Source organism: Nicotiana tabacum, chromosome 19 (genome assembly GCF_000715075.1).
Source record: "Nicotiana tabacum cultivar K326 chromosome 19, ASM71507v2, whole genome shotgun sequence".
Classification (NCBI taxonomy): domain Eukaryota; kingdom Viridiplantae; phylum Streptophyta; class Magnoliopsida; order Solanales; family Solanaceae; genus Nicotiana; species Nicotiana tabacum.
The window spans coordinates 115,079,261-115,100,821 of record NC_134098.1 but is presented as its reverse complement, the minus strand read 5'-3'; the positions used below and the strand labels follow the sequence as shown (position 1 = coordinate 115,100,821).

The 21,561-nt window shown below is 38.1% G+C and overlaps 2 protein-coding genes across 5 annotated transcripts; one reads left to right on the top strand and one right to left on the bottom strand.

Annotated features, from left to right (window-relative positions):
• Positions 1–292: 292 nt before the first annotated feature.
• Positions 293–12,086, top strand: LOC107775980 (serine/threonine-protein kinase Nek2). 4 transcript variants are annotated; one of them, XM_016595787.2, is made up of 15 exons: positions 293–477; positions 1,665–1,810; positions 2,012–2,078; positions 2,478–2,543; positions 3,839–3,885; positions 4,012–4,057; positions 4,190–4,270; positions 4,368–4,410; positions 4,493–4,542; positions 4,619–4,700; positions 4,838–4,887; positions 5,983–6,056; positions 7,387–7,438; positions 8,088–8,507; positions 11,159–12,086. In XM_016595787.2, exons 2-15 carry the CDS (start codon positions 1,725–1,727, stop codon positions 11,819–11,821), a joined length of 1,827 nt encoding a protein of 608 aa, XP_016451273.1. In that variant the 5' UTR covers positions 293–477; positions 1,665–1,724; the 3' UTR covers positions 11,822–12,086. The 4 variants fall into 4 exon arrangements, with proteins under 4 accessions (XP_016451273.1, XP_075094541.1, XP_016451274.1 ...); XM_016595788.2 differs by having other exon boundaries at positions 294–608; XM_075238440.1 differs by lacking the exon at positions 4,368–4,410 and having other exon boundaries at positions 4,190–4,295; positions 4,475–4,542.
• A 217-nt stretch (positions 12,087–12,303) lies between these two features.
• On the bottom strand, positions 12,304–14,090 carry LOC107775981 (protein IQ-DOMAIN 19-like). The gene is made up of 3 exons (XM_016595789.2): positions 13,617–14,090; positions 13,128–13,364; positions 12,304–13,050 (listed from the first exon to the last, which is right to left on the bottom strand). Exons 1-3 carry the CDS (start codon positions 13,965–13,967, stop codon positions 12,439–12,441), a joined length of 1,200 nt encoding a protein of 399 aa, XP_016451275.2. The 5' UTR covers positions 13,968–14,090; the 3' UTR covers positions 12,304–12,438.
• Positions 14,091–21,561: the final 7,471 nt, after the last annotated feature.

Here is a 21,561-nt window from a genome sequence, read left to right as displayed (position 1 = left end):
CAAAGAGGGTGTCTACTCTCATTTTCATTAAGATCCCCCAAACTAATAAACTAATCCATCTTTAAACGTTAATCTCCTTTCTCTCTCTCTACGTTTGTCTTCTTCTTCACTCCCCTTTGTCTCTATTCCTCTCTCCACTTTTATAATATATCTCCATCATAACTTACTACTCCTATACAATTCAATGAATAAATAATTGGGAGGGGTTTTAAAATAAAAAAAATAATAATAAATGAATAAATAATAAATAATAAATAAATAAATAAGGAATTTCATTTCCCCATTATTCTCTTAAAAGAAAAAAAAACAAAAAACAGTATGGAAGAAGAGCAAGAACACTACTACCACGACTCACTTCTTCCTCATCTACTTCTTGTACTCTACTCTTCTGAAGCTGTAAACGACGTCGTTTTCACATTTCATTGCCCTTTGCATTCTTCAATGTAGCTCGTGATCCACAAAGCTTCACGTTTTCTGGTTTATCTTTTTCAGCTTTTTCTTTTTCTTTTTTTCACTTTTTCCCTTTTTCCAACTTAAATTGAAGTGAATCTATTCAATAGTTTGACTATGACCCATTTCTTACTTGACTGACTTCAATGCCTGAAAATGTGAGTTCTGGGTACTTCAATTTGTATATTTGTAGCTCTAATTTATGCTAATTTTTAGGTCCTTTTTTTGAGCTACCCATTTTAAATCTGCTTTTGATTTTTGTTCTTTTTGAGTGTTTAGTTGTGTTTATTACATTTGTGTACTGTTAATAAGAGTAATGTGTGAGTTGTTTTGTGTTTCCTGTTTCTCTCAGTCTCTGATCTTGTTTGCTGTATTTCATATTTATGTAATTTATTTCTACATTTGTGTGATGTGTCACTGCAAGGGTTTTGGTACTTATTTGGTTTCCTTGAATGTATAACTGCTAATTTTTTTTTAATATATTGTACTAAATAACAAGTGTGGTTTGGGCATTTTATTTGTTTCTTGAGATGATGATTGTCTTGATTGGTTATGAAATGTTTGGTTATGTGTTCTGTTTTTTGTACCCCTTATATTTCAAGAAAAAATGCAGCTCATTTCATCAGTTTGGAGCGTATGATGTATGACTGTTAGTATTTTCACAATGTTGTCAAAACACTATCTGGGGTTTGGGTATTTTCTGGTTGCTTGAGATGTTTGTTCAAATGCCTGAGAGGGCAATCGTGATTTTTTCTCCCCTTCAAATTTTAAGAAAATGCAACTTGTTGCATTAGTTTTTATAAATTGTCGCAATGTCATGGAAACAATGAGTTGTTTTTTCTTATTTCACAAAAAGGGCACTTTATTGCGTTTATTTTCCTTAAATTGGTGCAATGTCATGGAAAATTGCAGTTGTATTCTGGTATTAGAACCTTATTCTGAAGATTTTCAGCAATTTGACATGATCTCTAAGTTCTGGCAATTACAGGACTAGATCAGTGCCATTTTGGGGCGTAACACCTCTAAATAAATCTCTTTTGTGGATGTTTTGCATATGTAATAACGTGTAGCTATGTCTGTCCTAGTAGCCTTCTGGCCATTGTAGAACAAAGATTATTTTGTTGATTCTTTCTATTTTTTATTTTGATTTATTTTTGCCTAAACTTGTAGCCTTTTAGTAGTTTGTTAATGTATGTATGCTGTTTTTTATTTAGCAACGAGATTGGTGCAATTTGAAGTTTGACCTGTGAAGGGGAAGATCAGTTACGGGTCCAATGGAGCAGTATGAATTATTGGAGCAAATTGGCAAAGGGGCTTTTGGCTCTGCAGTTCTTGTGAGGCATAAGCTTGAAAAGAAGAAGTAAGAGCTAGAAAACATAGTTATTTATATAAGCCACATACATATAGTCACTTATTGCACTTATACTATGTGAAGTGTATATGAACTCTTCAATTCTGTGAGCAATTGCTACTTATCAAAAACACATGTCTGTGAACAATTGCTTTTTGGTGTTTGTTAGACAAGTATTAATTTATTCTTCATGTTCCTTCTTATTTCAAGGTATGTATTGAAAAAAATCCGTCTCGCTCGACAAACAGACAGGACTCGCCGAAATGCACACCAGGAGGTTTGTGTCTTCTGCTTAAAGCAGAGCATCTTCTCACATCGGGCCTTCCGTATCCTAGGAAACATTCAGGAAACTTTGAGTTTCTACCATATTCTAGAATTTCTACACATCTGCCTTGAAAGAGGTTCAGAAATGATATTTTGTGTTCTATTTTGGTATTCCAAGCTTTCAGTATCTAGTAAAAGGTACATATTGGAGTTTGAAGGGACAATAAGATCTTCAATAAAAAGGAAACTGCATCGCTTTTGAACCTTTCAAAGTAAAGAACTTAAATCATTTTCGCCAAATACTTCTACTGCTACTTGATGTACTTTTTCATATGTAATTTAAACCATATTATGCTTTGTAGTTGAGCTTTCTTAAAATGCCCTATTGTTTAATTTATCCTTTATTTTGTAGATGGCCCTTATTTCGAGTATGCAAAACCCATTCATTGTGGAGTACAAAGACTCATGGGTGGAGAAGGTTGCATGCTGTACTTATCTTTCAAGTCATGTTCTTTTCATTCCTTATTTGATACTTTCGGCATTTTGATAAAACATTTGATGTATGTGTTTTCTTCTTTTGGGAGAGTATGAGATTAAGCACTTCCATGTCCCTTATCCTAAATAAAGCATGCAGAAGTATAGGGTAGGTAAATCTGAAAGTGAAATTTGTTTGAAAGTTCTATAAGTAAAGAAGCCAATTATTTCTTGATAGGCAAACCCCTATACCAATAATAACTTTAGGAAATTTTTGCAGGAACTCAATTTGTTATGTGGCAAAATTTTTTGATGTCTTTGAAATGTCAGAGCAACCTTAATGGATTGTGTTTGGGCACAAGTTGTTTGTCTATAATTTGGAATACTATTAGTACACTATGATTTTGGAAAGAATAAGGGAGATAATGATGCATGTCAATTTGCGATAACAGATTCAAAACTGTCAAAGTGCTCAAGCGCATATTTAATTGCCAGTTCTTGGTCATCTTAGGGAAGGAATCAGCTACTATATGTGCATACTTTTCTATGCAGCTTTTATCCCCTACTTATCCACCTGGACTACTCCCTCGGGGTAGGGGTAAGGTCTGCGTACCCTTCCCAGACCCCACTTGTGGGATTTTACTGGGTTGTTGTTGTTATCCACCTGGATGAGCACAGAGTTTCTTAAGTGCACTCAACAAACACTCTATCGTTTTTTTGGTTTTGTTTTGATAAGTCACTCTGTATTTTCTTTTTTTACTTATTATCTTTTCTATGAATCACTTAAATTTTTTGGTACAATGTAATTGGAAGGGAAATAGAGTTTATTCTCCAGTAGGCTGTTGTTAACTTGTTATACAATTAGTGGTTAGATTTAAACCCACATTACATGAGCAGAGTGGGAATACGACTAGATAAAAGCTGTGTAGACAACTTTGAAGTAGAATCATAAGTTCTTTATGTTTGCAACTAGGCAATGTTGGGCCTCTTACAGGCTATTTGTTTGTTAGACAAGTACACCGAAGTTGCTCCTAGATGAGGTTATACCCTTTATATCTTAAGAATTAAGAAGCATACAAGTGGCTGACATTATTCTAGGAGTACTTCTACTAAGATCTCTGGCAAGCTCTTGTTTTCGAACACTTTTACTCTCTTTTTCTTTACATTCCTTTGCTAGTTGGGACATTCTTGATTTTTCTTTACATGTGTTGTAGCACTACTTGACTGCTGAGGGTGTTTATTGAATGGATAAATTCAAAGCTTAAATGAGGATTTTACTTTTTGTGCCTTCTCTTGCAGGGTTGCTATGTATGCATAGTCATAGGTTACTGCGAAGGTGGTGACATGTGAGTGACTTTTCATACTTAAACTATGTAGTTTGATTCCATTTGTCTCTAATGACCTTGGAAGTAGCCCTAATAACTGCATGCCTGCTTCATTGCAGTGACCTCTATTTTCCTTCAACTTTGCAGGTCAGAGGTCATAAAAAAAACAAAGGGCATCCATTTTCCTGAAGAGGTTAACCTTCTGCTCTTTGAATCTTTTGCTCCAATGTTCAACTATAGTTAAAGAGTTATTTTCAAAAGTTGAGAAAAAAAGCTGTCATTTGTGTGTCATTCGCATCTAACCCGAGTCATGAACTGTTAATAGAAACTGTGCAAGTGGCTTGTTCAACTCTTAATGGCTCTTGACTACTTGCACATGAATCACATCCTTCATCGTGATGTTAAGGTTCGCCGCAATTGTTTTTCACTGGGTGGATTCATATTCTTATTACTTCTTAACTTTGCTGCTCTTCTAAACTTTGTGTTTGTAACATCTTTTGCAGTGTTCAAATATATTTCTAACAAGAGAGCAAGATATTCGTCTAGGTTAGTTTACTCATTTTGCATTTCAAGCTTCTTGAAAGTTCTATAATTCTAATATTTTACTGAGGGACAAGTACTACTGCAGGCGATTTTGGACTTGCCAAGATGTTGACTTCGGATGATCTTGCTTCCTCTGTAAGTAATGTTATATCCAAAAGATTTCATGTTTTTGAGTATTGTTTAAGTAAGTTATACTTGCTTAATTTCTCAGATTGTTGGAACCCCCAGTTACATGTGCCCTGAGCTTCTTGCAGACATACCTTATGGATCCAAGTCAGACATATGGTCCCTAGGTAATACAAATATACATCAAGTGGCACACATTTTAAATGCCAGCATACATTGGTGCCTGATGCGATGTTTGGTTCACATGCTTAGTTGGCACTTAATGTGAAGGTGTACTGACATTTCTTTGATTTTTTCCATCCAGGATGCTGCATATATGAAATGGCTGCGCTTAAGCCTGCATTCAAGGCATTTGTAGGTTATTGTGAACCTTGTTACTGTCTAACCTTATTACTCAAGTTATTAGCTTGTCAGCATTTTGAAATGCAGCCCATGTTTTTTAGAAGTATTTTTTTTCCATAACCCTGATGTCCGGGCCAAATTGCACACACCTTGACTAGTTCCATGGGGTACCTGCTAGCTCCCACCAGCATAGGTACCGGACAATTCTGTCCTCCAAGGCTTGGACAAATTGGAAGAAATCACCTAGTGATTTTGCTTCTGCTGGGATTTGTGAGACCTCATGGTTCTCAACCCACATCATGTGAAGATTTTAGTTATTGCAGGTTGTAGATTTTTCTTTTGCGAAAGAAACGAGAACTGTAGCTGTCACAGCTAGTCAGATGTCCATGTTGAACCACTAACAATAGTTGTGGAGAATTCTCAAGTACTTTAGATGACTGTGCATGTTCTAGGTTGGTATCATGACTCTGGAGAGATGTTAAAAAAGACTCAAATGTGTAGCAATTGATGGAAACTAAGAACATGAAGTTTAGTGGGGTCTGCTGAGCTTGATTCTTGAAAAAGGATTGAACCCTAAGATATGTAATGGGAGAAAGACACTTGTATGAAAAATTGAATAGTATTTACTAGTGCTAGTTATATATGATATTAGCTAAAGATATATTTTGTTTATGGACATTGCCTAGATTTAGCTAATGAGCCCATGGAGATTTTCCATTTTCCCACTGGGGCTCTACTGAAACTGGAAATAATCAAGTGTTCTTTATGAACAATGGCATCTGATTTTTATTCATTGTGCTGCCAATGATTTCCTCTGTTTATGAGTTTATAGGTTATTATTATCTATCTTGTTTTAAATGAGTACATAGGGTGATCATGGCCCTTGTCTTCCTTATAATACTTCAATCAATGGATGGTTGTTTTATGATTCTACTTATGATGTAGTTATTTGGTAATGTTACTTCTAGTGCTTTGAGAAACTAATCACTGTTGCTTATGTGTATCCATATATGTTCTAAGGCTTTTGCATTTTACTATTCACTTTCCTATTTCTGTCGGATATTTCTGGATGTTGAAACTTATGTCATCATGTGCATGTTGGCATAGGATATGCAAGCACTCATCAACAAAATAAACAAGTCTATTGTGGCACCTCTTCCCACAAAATACTCTGGTCCATTGTAAGTCATTCATTTGATTGAGATTTCTGTTGTCATGGAACCATGTATATATTTGTATGTATAACAGTATAAGTGCTGCCCTTTTATTTAGGACTGTGATTTCTAAAGGTGGACTTTCTAGTCCTATTGAAGGAAACCCTCTCTTTTTATTTTTTCCAAATGATTTTTTTTTTTGGAGAACTATCTTAAGATATACATATCTATTTTAAACTTATAAACAGTCAATCAACAGATGGGAACAAAATTATTGCAAGTTAACTGGATGTGTTCAACTTCGGTTTTACTTTAGATAAGTCCAGTAGATAAGCGTTCCTTATTTAAAAGAAAGGCCAACATAAGGATCTTACAGTTAAATTACGCTAACCCACGCTTAAGGGCTTTCTAATTCCCTCTATGTCCATTGTAGCTTCCAGTCTAATACACAAAATGACATGCCTCCTTGTGTTAACTTGCATGAATGGAATTAATTTTGTCTTTATCATCAGATTCTGCGTAGGTTCTATCACCAGAACCAAAATAGATTTCTGTAAAATAAATTGAGGTGTAAAAGGCAAAAATTTTAGCAACATGAAAAAAGAAGCCAGTGAAAAAGCAGCAATCATTTTTACTGCATCTACCCTCCCCGACCTTTCTTATCCCTTGGTGGAGGACATATTTCTAAAATGATATTTCTACTTGATGCCATCTAAAGGGAAAATGTGGTGAAAGGAGATAGTGCATAAGTTGGAGGTCAGGTAGTAGGTCTTTATTATTATGATGAACTACTCAAGGTTGTTTTAGGAATCATTATGACGACATGAAGAATCTATTCTTCACTTCTTAAAGCCTCTATTTGCAATGCACTACTCTAGTTAGTAAGGAAACTGAAATCCGGAAATTGTGTCAGACACGAATTTCAAATATGTCATGTAGTTGTTTGAAAGAAAACTTTCTAGGGTATTTGGCAACCAAGTTAAGTCAAAGTCAGTATGGGTTAAATGACTGATACACCTTTTGCCAAAGATCTCTCAGCTCTTATCTGACAAGGCGATTGAGTTAAGAAAAAAGTGAGTTGTAAAGTTCGTCATATTTGAGCATGATACACTCAGTAAGCTACCCAATGCCAGAGTTTACATAATCATGTTTCAGCGCAAATCTCATGCAAAAGTGTGCCATAGAATGGGAACCAAATTAAGATATTGTTGCAATATAATTTGGAGGGGATGTTTACGTGCCTCAGTAACTATGTATTGAACTCTTTTTTGGCTTTATCTATGAGAAACTCTACCCGTGCATGATAATCCTTTATTTTTACCACTCTGCTTATTCACTTTTCTTATTTGCCTTCCAGCCGAGGTCTTGTCAAAAGCATGCTGCGGAAAAACCCAGAACTAAGGCCAAGCGTATGAATTTCTCTTTATCTGTATTTATATAGGTTCATTTACGTCTTAACACATTAAGCTATTGCCTTAAGATCTCCTATGAGGTTCATTAACAAATCTGAACTAGTGGCTTACATACATATGACGCGATCTGCATGAATGAATTTTTTTGGGATAGTAATCTGTATATGATGGAGTTATTTTATATAAATAAACAGAAGCTTATAAATGCTGTAGTGCTGTCTCAACATCTTTACCTAAAAGCAAATATGAGATTACTGGCATCCAGAAGATGCAAAATTACAAAAGCATATCAAGAACTAGAAATTGACTGTCAGCTCCGACACAAAAGAGACTATACTAAGGATAGTGAAATGACAAAGTCCAGGAAGTTGTCGTGGGAGTTTACAGGGGATAGGTTGTCCGAAAATATGATGTTATTGTTTGTTACATTTCTTTCTTGTGTCTCCTGCCTTCCATGCCTGTGCTTTACAGCATAATGTAAGATGCTTCCTTTTGACTTATGGTTCATCCGATAGTAGAAACATTCAATTCTTTATCTTTTGTTTTTGCTCTTTTTTATTTTTATTTTTGGTTTGTAATACTTATGGACATACTTTTATTATATATTCAAACTGACAATTTTTTTATATATTTTATAATGTGACAGGCAGCTGAACTTCTTAGAAATCCACTCCTTCAACCATATGTGATTAATACTCATCTCAAACTTAACGGCCCTAGGCGTAACAGTTTACCTGCTTCTTTGCCTGATAATGATGTAAAAAAACCCAGATTTGCAGTGTCTGAAAGCACACCTTTCCCAAAGAATAGAGAGAAGCGGGTGTCATGTGGAAATGATAGGACTCTGAACCCTAGTGTTTCTGATCATGACTATACCTTTTCAAGTCGGAGACATCCAAAAACTCCAAGCAGAGTATCTGAATTGTCTGTTGGAAGCCCTGAAAGAGGATCAACTGTCACAAAAAAAGTCACTTCAAAAGCTATGCTTGTGACCAAGAATCCAAAAGTGATCGTGCCGAAATCAGCTACCCCAAAAAGACAAGTGGAGCTAAGGAACAATGAAATGGTAAGGCTACAAGTAAAAGGTTATTCATTTTACTTGTTTTTATTCTATAAAAGATAAATGGATTTATTCTAGACAACGTCCAAGCGGTTCAGCTCATGTACATCAAAGTGTGCAAATAACAATATATTAAAACTAATAGATTCACTAGATTGTTTTCCATAGCAACAAATTCTGAAAATAGTTTCTCACTAATCTTCAACAGTGTCAACTTATATGTGAAAAAAGAAGATGGTATCCTAAAATCTGACTTAATAGTGCTATTTTCAATTTGGATCTTTAAAAGTTATAAAAGAAGCTATTTTCACTCTGAATCTTGATTAACCCGTTGGAATACCTAAACCAGGAATATATTTCGCCAAATTAAATTAGATATTTTGTGTTAGCCTATGTTTTATTAGGACTCGGCTAAAAACTAACAAAACCATAGATATGACAAAAGAAAATATGAGGGTAACTAAAATGGTACTCCCTCCGTTCACTTTTACTTGGCACGTTTTGACTTTTCACGCCCCTTAAGAAACAATGATTGACATTATAATTTTACCACAATAACCCTATTAATTGATACTCAATAATTGAACCCAAATTCCCAAATAACTTCTGAAGAAAAAAAATACTCCAAAGAACAAGAGAATAAAAGACGACTTTAGTGGACTTTTGTGTTTAACGAAGGGGGATAATGAAGAGTTCTCTGTGAGTTCCAATATTGAGCATTGGAAAGCTACAATTGACCATTATTTATTCAAGAAATGTTGGTTAATGAATTAAGGGTAAAACAGGAAAAAAATTTGTCTCTCTTGATATGCATAAAGTGACAAGTAAAAATGAAAATCTATTTTTAGTATACCTGCCAAGTAAAAGTGAACGGAGGGAGTATTTGCTTATTTGGCAAGGGAGTAAAATATGAGGGCAACTAAAATCAAGACGTGAAAATCCTTCATTTCAGCATGTTTTCGATTCCTCCACTCATGTATGAAAATGAGATGGTATTGGGACTGTGACTTTATTTATGTACATGTGGTATTTGTTTCATTAGACTTTAGCTAGTTAATTGGTGATCACTTCTCTTTACTGGTTGACTTAACAAAAAGGAATTACAGAATATCAAACAACATAGGTTAAAGAGTGTACATTTTCCATGAAGAATATGTGTCACTCCCATCTTTTCTTTCCCCTTCCCTTACTTGAATCAAAGATAATTGAAGATTCTCTAATTTGTGTCTGCAGTGAAACTGCTTCTGTTTATGATTTTAGATTTAAGCTGTGGATTATGGACAACTGGACTTGATATCTGCATTTTAAACGTTGAACTTTTCAGGGTATAATTATTTACATTCTGCCTGCTCATTTCTGGTGAGAATGGCAAGATTAGCTTGTTTCAAAATGCGTCCTTCAACTCCTTTAATATCATATAGTTTTCTTAAAAAATAAAAAAATTATCTTAGTAGTATAATATCTTTCAAGATTTTAGTTACTTTGGTCTTGACTCAATATTTATTTTATCCACCTTGACAGTTAGCTAAATCTGAACTTTTTTGTCTTTTCTGGTGTGTAAGTAGATATGCATTTATATGGGCATAAAGGGGATACTGACCTTGTAAAAATATGTTTTGTCAAAATAAATCGAGTAGAAAACAGAATAGTAGCAACTCCATAGTTTTATCATACGATTGGTTAGAACTATACCCATCTCATTCTTGAAAATTTTGCCTGTGCTACAACAATTAGTACGTGCTGTTTATAATTGTGAAGGATTCTCTAAATCTTCTGTATTACTCTTGCTGTCCTAATTTGTATGACACTTTCTATTGTAGGATATCCAAATGGTTTGACGTGAATTCATAATAATATTCAAATGTCAAGAATTTAAATCATTTTATTATTCAAATTTAAACTTAGATGAGATGCTTTCTCAGTGAAATTATTATTCCAACTACAAATTTAATATTCTTTTCCACCATTATTATTGTGATAAAATAGTGGGTTTAAAATCTTAAATTGTGTATCAAATCAAACTGTGTCACACGAGGTGGAGGCAATATGAGTTTAGGTTTTTTCTCTAGGTAAATATGTCGTTTTGTTAAGCAACCAATATAACGTTTCAGATAAGCGTAGTGCCACCAAAACCAATAAATTTCTGGTTGTTGACCTTGTAGGATTTCTCTTTGCTTTGTTGTTAAACTTTCATTTTTCCTCTTGGTAATTATAAAATGTGTTTGCAAAAAATATTTAAAATAATCAGAAGTTTTTGATTTGCCTTGCTAGCATTGCAAAAGATCATATGATTTTGTGTTTTCTTATCACTAAATTTGTGATGGATTACTCGTCTTGCATAATATTTTAGTCCTGTATCTATTTGGATTCTTAGACTATGTAAAGCGTTGAAGCGGTAGATAAACATGCTTGTCTCCATCTGCATTCAGGCCCAGCTGGGCGAAAGTAGAAGAGAAGAGAGAGAGGGAGAGCGCACGAAAAGAAAAGAAGAAGATAACATGTAGTTGCTCTTGTGTGTGTGTTCTGAAAATCATGGATATAAGCTTGTGCGCTTTAAGTTGTAATATGACTTAATATGCAATTTTAGCCTGCTTAACCACATTTCCCTTGGTGATCTGTTCCCTGTACCTGTTGTTTGACTACTCTATGCTTGACAGGCTTCACGAACCTTGGTGAAGAGATCTGTTTCTACAATTCGTAGGGCATCCTTGCCGTTGACAAACAAGGCAGCAGTTCAAGAAATACCTCGAAGGCCGAGTCTCAGTTTCCTTGACTGTATCAAGTCTCCTGATGTTTCTGTCAATGCCCCTCGAATTGACAAGATGCTTGAGTTTCCATTAGCCTCATATGAAGATCCTTTCCATCCTACACGCCGAACATCATCAAACTCTGCGCAAGGTTCCTCTGGCTCACCACAAGCTGAGTATTCAGTTATGAAAGACAAATGTACCATACAGATTCCTGACAGTAAATTTGATAGACTGAGTTCAAATGATGCTTGGCGGGGGTTTGAAGGCCCCATGGTGCATGCGGATAGAGAGGATATAACTGATTCTTCTGATCAAAATGCCACTGCTGGTGCATCTAGCCGAACCTCATCTGACACAAGACGCCGCCGTTTTAACATGTCATCTTATAAACAACGGGCCGAAGCCCTGGAGGGACTACTTGAGTTCAGTGCTAGACTCTTGCAAGAAGATAGATTTGATGAACTTGGTGTCTTATTGAAGCCATTTGGACCTGAAAAAGTTTCTCCTAGGGAAACAGCTATTTGGTTGGCCAAGAGCATCAAAGAAAATGCTTCTAAACAAGAAGATTAGTTCTAATGAACATTCAATGTGTATAAAGTAGTCTTTGCTGTAATATTTTCTGTAGGTGCCCAAATTTTGCTGCATAGAGGCATAGTCATAAACTGATACGGTAATTCATAGCTAGGATCTCCTATTACCCTTACCCCTTGCACATTTAGCAAATTCATGCAGGACTGAGAGGATAGTATGGATGAGAGAACAGGTCTTTGAATCCACTAGAAATATTACTGCTTCTGGATGGGAAGTCCCATTGTTAGCATCTATTTTCGCCCAACTAGAGAGTGCTTGCTTTGTTTCTTGTCTCTTTTATTTTTGACTGCATTTACTCAACTTGAGAAACCAATCTCAACTTCAGTTTTCATCAGAAGTTGGGCGTCTATCCCAATTTTGGGGTGACATTTGCAGTATTCCTTATGCGCTTGGATGCTCTAATAACAGAGATATTTTAAGAAAAATGGAGTTTAAATAGACAGGATGGAACCAGTATATGCTCAAAGGAGGCTGATGTAAATGGAAGTGATGAGACTTGGATATTTAGAGTGAGCGACAAGTAGCTACAGATCTCTTGCACTAGCCATTCTTACCTCGTACACAGGAGAGATCTTCCACAGGTGAAATGAAAGACATTACGCTGGGGAATCAACCTTGACATGCTTGGAGGACTTTGCTGGTTTGTAGAGCTTGAGTAACCAGGTTTCATGGCTTTCTGGGCCATTGTGTCTCCTGCTGTGGGTAGGTGTTTCTTCCCTGCTAGAATCAGGCATTCCTGTTATCCCATCCATTGATGGTATGCGCTTGCTTTTTCTTTTAATGCTCCAATTGGGTCGTTGCCTCGGTTCACTCTGTGATCTAGCTTTTGCTCTTGAGGATTCTGTATTGGACATGTATGTTGGTGCAAAAGGAGCACTAGAAAATATGGAGTTTGGATTTTCTGATTGTGCGACGGAAAATGGGGTATTGGATGATATGGTTGTTGAAACATTAGAGCTATGTTCAGAACCTTTTTCTGCCATCTTGAAGGAGAAATCCTCTATATGACTATCATAACTTACTGTGCTCATATCACTCAGTGTAGTGGGGCTTCGACATATCTGAAGTACATGATAGTCCCTCCTTGATACTGAAAGGCGATGAGATTCAGAGGTGTTCACTCCGTTTTCCATTCTCGCAGATTCATTCTTTATGCTATTTTTCTTCTGGACTCTCCCTTTCTCTTGAATGCTAACATCCATCTTTTCCTGCCATTTAAAGTATTTATCATTTCCATTTTATTGTACACCCAAAATTATGCAGAGGAAAAAAAAAGGAGACCTACAATACTGCAGGATCTGGTAAGCTGACTGTTTTCATATGATACTTTCTGGCTCTTTCTTGATTTGGGGGTATGTGCTTCTTCAGCCATCTGAACTCTTTGAACACGAGCCCTTAGTTGAATGACCATCAGAGAGTGCATACGTTTGACCATTGCTGCTGTCTGTTTCCTTACTAGGTGACCCCTTACCAGTGCCTGTAATCTAACTAGGCTTCTTAGCGCTCGCAATGCTTTCCTTGCCTACATAAACATCATTTATGCTTTCAAGCCATCTTTCACCTTTTAGCATTTAACATTGTTTATTTCATTAATGAGCACAATCTCATTCCACATAGTTTAGCTGTGCATGTTCGTTGGCCTTAAGGTGGGAACAAAGTCCTTCCCATGATAAGTAACTTGGGAAGTACAAAATTTGAGGATCGACTGAAACCAAGCATGGGTGAACCTAGATTGGAAAATAAACAAGAATAGACTCAGAGTTTGAATGGTTACCAAATATGAGCGGAAAACTGCTTGGATTTTGGTGGCTGCTGTATTCTTAACACGTCTGATAATATAGGTTTTTGGTTCTATAGCTCCTTTTGCTGTTAGGCTTGCTTTGTCTCCTTGTGTATTTAGTTTGTGAATGAAAGTCAAGTCAAAAGACCTATTACTCTTATGGTTATTTCTCTCCATGCTTGATGATTTCTTGAAACTCCATCTCCTTTTCACTTTTGGAGTTGATGGGCAACTTGCAGTTGGGGTTCCCATACTTTCTATTGATTTCTCTTCTTTCTTTTCCCTTTCCTCCTTTTTCCCCAATGTCATCAGAAAGTTTCTGATCCATTTGCTTGCCTTCCCCATTTCTGGTATACCTTTTAATCTCTTTCACTCAATAGTGTATAAGTATTTTCACAAGAACTTTTCTTGAATTATTTGGGTGAATGTTCCACAATATTTGTTTCATTTCTATGTGGTGGAGTATTGATATACTGAGGTCAAGGCCTGCACTCTCCACAATATTCAAATGGTTTTGGTGGTGCAACTCTTTATTAGTCATTTTCACAGTATTTGGTTTGCCAAAGGCCTGCAACGAGTCCTCTTTGTCTTGCCATTTGCAACTGAGTTGAGAGAGACTTGAACAACAGAGTTGCTTTTTAATAGTATTGGAGATTTCTCAATTAACCACTTCTATTGTTTTTAGTTCCTCGAAGACACCCGAGTATAGTCTTTTGTTATTAAGGAACCTCTCTCATATCAAAAGCATCACATTTGGCCCAACGTCTTGCTTCTTCACTAGTCATGATTTCAAAAGTTAATTTGACTTGGATTTGCATATAAAATAAATATGCCCTAGGCTTTGATTCAGCGGTAAAGGTAGTACGACAGGGGATGTCACAATTTGATATTTATGTAGAGGAATGTGCTCATTATATGCCGTATTTCAAAGCTGTGACCAGTTTCGGGTGATTTTTACAAATGTACAACATTTCGGTGCCACTTTCATTTTTTTGACCCCGTTTACCTGATGGGTAGAACTTCAAGTTTACCCCTCGCTTATTCCATGGGTAACACTTTTGACCTTAGAGGTTTGCTCATGAGATAAGCGGGGGTCAATAAATCAAGACCATCCATTTTCAAGGTCATGGGTGTAATATCCTGGTTAATTTCTCGGTTATAAAAAATATAAAATATCTAAACTTTTCTTTGAGATAATGTTCGTAGTGGTTGAAAAGCAGGTGTTTCACCATGGAACATTGTATACGGTCAAATTCGAATTTGTCCTCCGTGTAAATTGGTCGAGATTGGAACATGATAAACCGAGGGTCGTCATTGTAACATCGGGATAAGAAGCAAAGTCAGGTTATTGAGCTCAAGGTTCAGGGACCCATCAAGATCGAGCTCGAATCAATATCGAGCTGTGATATGAAGTAGTATTATCGAGCTCAAAAGCCAGGGCTCAAGAGCCAGAGACAGATCGGTACCGAGCCCAGTCAGTATCGAGCTCGAATCAATGTCGAGCTCGAGATCCAGAGATTGACCGATACCAGGATCGACCAAGATCGAGCTTAGGGACAAAGAGCCGTTGCAACCGCACTTAGGGAGAGAATCTCGGCGGGAATTAAGGAAAAACTAATTAATTAATCTATCATGGGATCTCCACTATGTATTTTTAATAATATCCAAAGTAGGTTCTTCCACTATATAAAGAAGTGGCTATTATTTCTGTGAAAGGAGGGATTAACATCTAGAGAAGAAACATTGATACATTCACAAGATTATTACATTGATATAGTTGAGATCCTTTTTTGAGCTAGGACATTGATTCATCTTTGCTTGTTTATAAATCATTCTCTATTCAATTTGGTTTGTATTTCATTCCTTTATACAGTCAATATTCGATATATTTCTACTTACTTTTTTGTTTTGTACCAAGCTATACCATGTATCCTTAGAACTATGTATAAATTCAACTCTATTCATTTTTTCGGGTAAACAGTTTGGCGCCCACCGTGGGGTTAAGGATAATAGTGATTATTTGGTACGAATCTCTGTGAAACACACTATTTTATACTTGCTCTTGGAAGTATCTTTGATTTCAGGCTGAAAACGACGAATTCACAATTAATGGCCCTACCTATCGACAACGAAGCTGACCTTCAAGATGAGAACAACAAGTTAACACCCGGGGGTGAAAGGCTACTTGTCGATCCCGTTGGAGCTCAGATCGAAGAGCCAATAGATGTTAATTCACATGTGGCCATCGAGGCAAACCAATGTTCCGACCCTGAAAATAGCATTCATAGTGGAACTCGATCCGCAGCTCGAAATACCCAAAACACTGAGGAAAACGGAATCAGCTTGCGTATGATTTTTGAAATGTTGTAAGCTCAACAAGTCGCAATAGCCCAGTTGCAGAGCCAAACCCAGGCACCGACAAGCTCGTGCCCGGTCCACCCCAAGAAGTCACCCAAAAAATGGGGCCAGCTGTAGTAAGGTCGAATGAACAAGAATCGGAGACTAATCCAGAAATTGTTAAGATGCTCGAGGAACTGACAAAACGAATAGAGTCGGGATAAAGGACGATTGAAGCAAATGACAAAAAAGTGGAAACGTATAACTCCAGGGTTGATCAGATCCCGGGGGCACCACCGATATTGAAAGGCTTGGATTCCAAAAAATTCATACAAAAGCCTTTCTCCCCGAGCGCAGCTCCGAAACCGATCCCCAAGAAGTTTCGTATGCCCGAAATTCCTAAATATAATGGAACGACCGACCCCAACGAACACGTCACCTCTTACACATGTGCCATTAAAGGGAACCACCTAGAGGATGACGAGATCGAATCTGTATTATTGAAAAACTTCAGTGAAACCCTATCAAAGGGAACAATGATATGGTATCATAATTTACCGTCTAACTCTATCGATTCTTTTGCTATGCTTGCAGATTCTTTCGTAAAAGTACACGCTGGAGCCATAAAGGTTGAAACCAGGAAGTCGGACCTTTTCAAGGTAAGACAAAAGGATAACGAGATGCTAAGAGAATTCGTATCTCGTTTCCAAATGGAACGAATGGACCTACCACCAGTCACAGACAACTGGGTTGTTCAAGCTTTCACTCAAGGTCTAAACGAATGAAGCTCGATAGCTTCACGACGGTTGAAACTAAACCTGATCGAGTACCCAGATGTTACCTGGACCGATGTTCATAATCGGTATCAATCGAAGTTTAGAGTCAAAGATGAACAGTTGGGTTCTGGGTCCATTATTAAAAGGGACATCAATAGATAGCAAAGGCCGATCAGGGACCGATACAGGCCGTATAGTGGAGATTATAGGGGTAACGAACCAAGACGTTACCTCGTACAAAGTAATAAAAGAAATGATCGAGGCCAACGGTCTCGGGGGCTGATGAACAAGAATGGGTTCGACAAACATACTAGACCTAAGGAAGCACCGCCGTTATCGGAATATAACTTCAATATCGATGCACCCGCCATCGCGTCGGCTATCGGACGCATCAAAGATACTAAATGGCCCCGACCTCTGCATACCGATCCAACCTAGAGGAATCCCAATCAAATGTGCGAATATCATGGCTCTCATGTCCACAAAATGGAAGATTGCAGGCAATTGAGAGAGGAGGTAGCCCGATTATTCAATAAAGGGCACTTTCAAGAATTTTTAAGTGACCGGGCCAAAAACCATTTCAAAATAAGGATTTCAAAAGACAAAACGAACAAGAAGATCCACAACACATCATCCACGTGATCATCTGTGGGATTGATATCCCCCAGGGATCGGTGCTTAAACGCACTAAGATGTCGATTGAAAGAGAGAAGCGATTTCGGTCTCAGGATTACACACCTAAAGAAACCTTGTCCTTTAGTGATGAAGACGCAGAAGGAATCATGCAACCCCATAACGATGCACTGGTAATATTTGTACTTATGAATAAAACTCAAGTTAAGCGTGTGTTAATTGATCCAGGTAGTTCGGCCGCAAAAGAAATATTTGCCATCGATGAGGTAATTCCGATATCTATATCATCGACAAAGGGATCAGATTCGAATGAGGAACATGATACCAAATAGCAATCACAAACGTCAGCCTCGACCCAACTAAAGAATCAAAAAACTGACGGAGACGATGACTATGGGATCCCTTGATCCTTTATGGTCCCTGATGATACCGACGCTACCCAGTTAACGGTCGAAGAACTGGAGCAAATCATGTGAGTCGAACATCTTTCCGAGCGAAAGGTATACCTGGGCACGGGGTTAGATCCCGAGCTCAGGAAAAAGTTTATTCAATTTCTTATAGCTAACATGAACTGTTTCGCTTGGTCCCATCTCGACATAACAGGGATCCTACCAGAGATAGCCACTCATAGAATGAGCTTGGATCCAAAATTCCGTCCGATAAAGCAAAAAAGAAGGCCCCAGTCCGAGGTCAAACATGCCTTCATCAAGGACGAGGTAACCAAACTTCTTAAAATAGGATCCATTCGAGAAGTTAAATACCCCGAATGGCTAGCAAATGTGGTGGTGGTCCCTAAGAAAGGAAACAAACTTAGAATGTGTATAAATTATAAAGACTTGAACAAAGCATGCCCTAAGGATTCTTTTCCTTTGCCTAGCATCGACCGTATGATCGATGCCACGGCCGACCACAAGACTTTCAGTTTTCTCGATGCCTACTCTGGGTACAACCAGATACAAATAAACCCGGAGGATCAAGAAAAGACCTCGTTTGTCACTAAGTACGGTACCTATTGTTATAACGTAATGCCATTCGGTCTAAAAAATGCTGGTGCAACTTATCAACGCCTAGTAAATCGAATGTTCGAAAAACAAATAAGAAAATCAATGGAAGTTTATATTGATGACATGTTAGATAAGTCCCTGCGAGCAGAGGACCATTTAAAGCATTTGCAGGAAAATTTCGACATACTAAAGAAGTACAATATGAAGCTCAACCCCGAAAAATGTGCATTCGGGGTTGGCTCGGGCAAGTTTCTTGGTTTCATGGTGTCCAACCGAGGAATCGAAATCAACCCCGATAAAATTAAAGCTATCGAGGACATCAAGGTAGTAGATAATGTAAAGGCCGTGCAAAGGTTAACGGGGAGAATAGCTGCCTTGGGACGATTCATTTCGAGATCCTCAGATAGGAGCCACCGATTTTTCGCACTGCTTAAGAAGAAAAGGAACTTTGCATGGACTCCGGAATGCCAGCACGCTTTGGAAGAACTGAAGCGGTATTTATCGAGCCCGCCTCTGCTTCACACCCCGAAAGTGGACTAACAACTTTACTTGTACTTAGCTGTCTCGGAGATAGCGGTAAGTGGAGTCCTGGTTCGAGAAGAACGAGGTAGGCAATTCCCTATTTATTATGTTAGTCGGACCCTAGGCGAGGCCGAAACTAGATATCCACACTTAGAAAAATTAGCGCTTGCTTTAATAAGGGCCTCTAGGAAATTAAAACCGTATTTCCAATCTCATCCGATACATGTTGTAACAACTTATCCTCTTCGAAACATTTTGAGCAAACCCGAGCTTTTGGGTCGATTGGCCAAATAGGCCATAGAAATCTGTGGGTACGATATTGAGTATCGGCCCCGAACCGCTATCAAGTCTCAAATCTTGGCAGACTTCGTGGCTGACTTTTCGCCAAGCCTCGTGCCCGAGATTGAAAGAGAGCTACTCATAAAATCAGGTACCTCTTCGGGAGTCTGGACCCTCTTTACGGATGGTGCCTCAAACGCGAAGGGGTCCGGACTGGGCATCGTACTAAAATTACCCACAGGTAATATAGTTAGACAGTCTATCAGAACTATAAAATTGACTAACAATGAATCCGAGTATGCGGCCGTGATTGCAGGTTTCGAACTAGCTAGAAGCTTGGGAGCTGAGGTCATAAAGGCCAAGTGTGATTCCCTTCTAGTGGTAAACCAAGCTAATGGAACTTTTGAAGTCCGAGAAGATTGAATGCAGAGGTACTTGGATAAATTACAAGTGACTCTACACAATTTAAAGAATGGACTTTGCAACATGTACCCCGAGAACAGAACAACGAGGCCGACGCTCTTGCGAACTTAGGTTCATCGGTCGAAGATGACGAACTCAATTCGGGGACTGTCGTACAACTCATAAAATCGGTGATCGAAGAAGGTCACGCCTAGATAAATTCCACAAGTCTAACCTGGGATTGGAGAAACAAATATATAAAATACTTTAAGAACGGGAAGCTTCCATTAGATCCGAAGGAATCGAGAGCTTTGCGCGTAAAGGCAACACGGTTCACCCTGTCCTAGGACGGAACGCTGTATAGAAGGACGTTCGATGGACCATTGACAATATGTTTGGGATCTGGAGATACCGATTACATCCTACAGGAAATTCACGAAGGCACGTGCGGAAACCATTCCGGTGCCGATTCGCTGGTCCACAAAGCAATCAGAGCGGAGTATTATTGGATCGATATGGGCAAAGATGCGAGGGAGTTAGTCCAAAAATGCGACAAATGCCAAAGACATGCGCCCATGATTCATCAATCTGGGGAGCTGCTCCACTCGGTCCTATCTCTATGGCCTTTCATGAAATGGGGAATGGACATCGTCGGCCCCCTCTCATCAGCCCCAGGTAAAGCTCAATTGATTTTGTTTATGACTGATTATTTCTCTAAATGGGTTGAAACACAGGCTTTCGAGAAAGTCAGAGAAAAAGAAGTGATAGACTTTATTTGGGACCACATCATATGTCGATTTGGGGTGCCAGCCGAGATTGTATGTGATAATGGAAAATAATTCATCGACACCAAAGTAACTAAGTTTCTCGAGGATCACAAGATCAAAAGGATCTTATCGACACCGTACCATCCCAGCAGAAACGGACAAGCCGAATCGACTAACAAAACCATCATCAAAAATCTTAAGAAGAGATTGACCAACGCCAAATAAAAATGGATAGAAATACTGCCCGAGATCCTATGGGGATATCGCACAACATCGAAATCCAATACTGGAGCAATGCCATTCTCGTTGGTCTATGGCGCCGAAGCTTTGATCCCGATTGAGGTCGGAGAACCTAGCATCAGGTTTCGATATGCAACATAGGAGTCGAATAACGAGACCATGAACACGACCATGAAGACGAGGGACCGTTCTCGTCCGATTGGCCGCCTAAAAATAGCGGATCGAAAGATACTACAATCGAAGAACCAAACTTTGACATTTCAAAATAGGGGACTTGGTACTAAGGAAAATCACCTTCAACACCTAAAATCCGAATGAAGGGAAACTGGGTCCGAACTGGGAAGGACCATATCAGGTCCTCAAAATCGTCGGAAAGGGGTCCTACAAGCTCGGCGTGATAAACGGCAAACAACTACCGATCAATTGGAATGTTTCGCACATAAAATGATACTACTGCTAAGGTACAACCCTCATATGTTCATTTATATTTTGAAATTAACCCTTGCAGGTATTCGACCAGAAACGGGGGTGGATTATTCAACTCGAAGCCTTTAGGCCTGAAAGCACGCGTTGCACTCTTTTTCCCTTAGACTGGTTTTGTCGCAAATGGATTTTTCGGCAAGGTTTTTAATGAGGCAACCAGTGATCGTGCTAACTTAGAACAATTCAACAGTATCCGAGGCCTCTTTACAATCAACCTCGAATACTGGGGGACATTACCCTCGAATATATCAAGTTCGATTATCAAGTTCGGTGCAAGAAAGTTACTTCATGACAACATGGTTTCGATAGGAAAAATTATAAGGGCCAAATGGTCAAAACGAACCATGCTCGAGTAGCTTGCTCGAGCCCTGACACAAAACATGAACACATGTATAATAACTTATAAAGAGAAATTTCTTCTTTACCGATATCTCATATCTTAGAAAAATTCCTCTATTTCGTAATCTATTATGCAAACAGGCTTAAGGGCCGACTA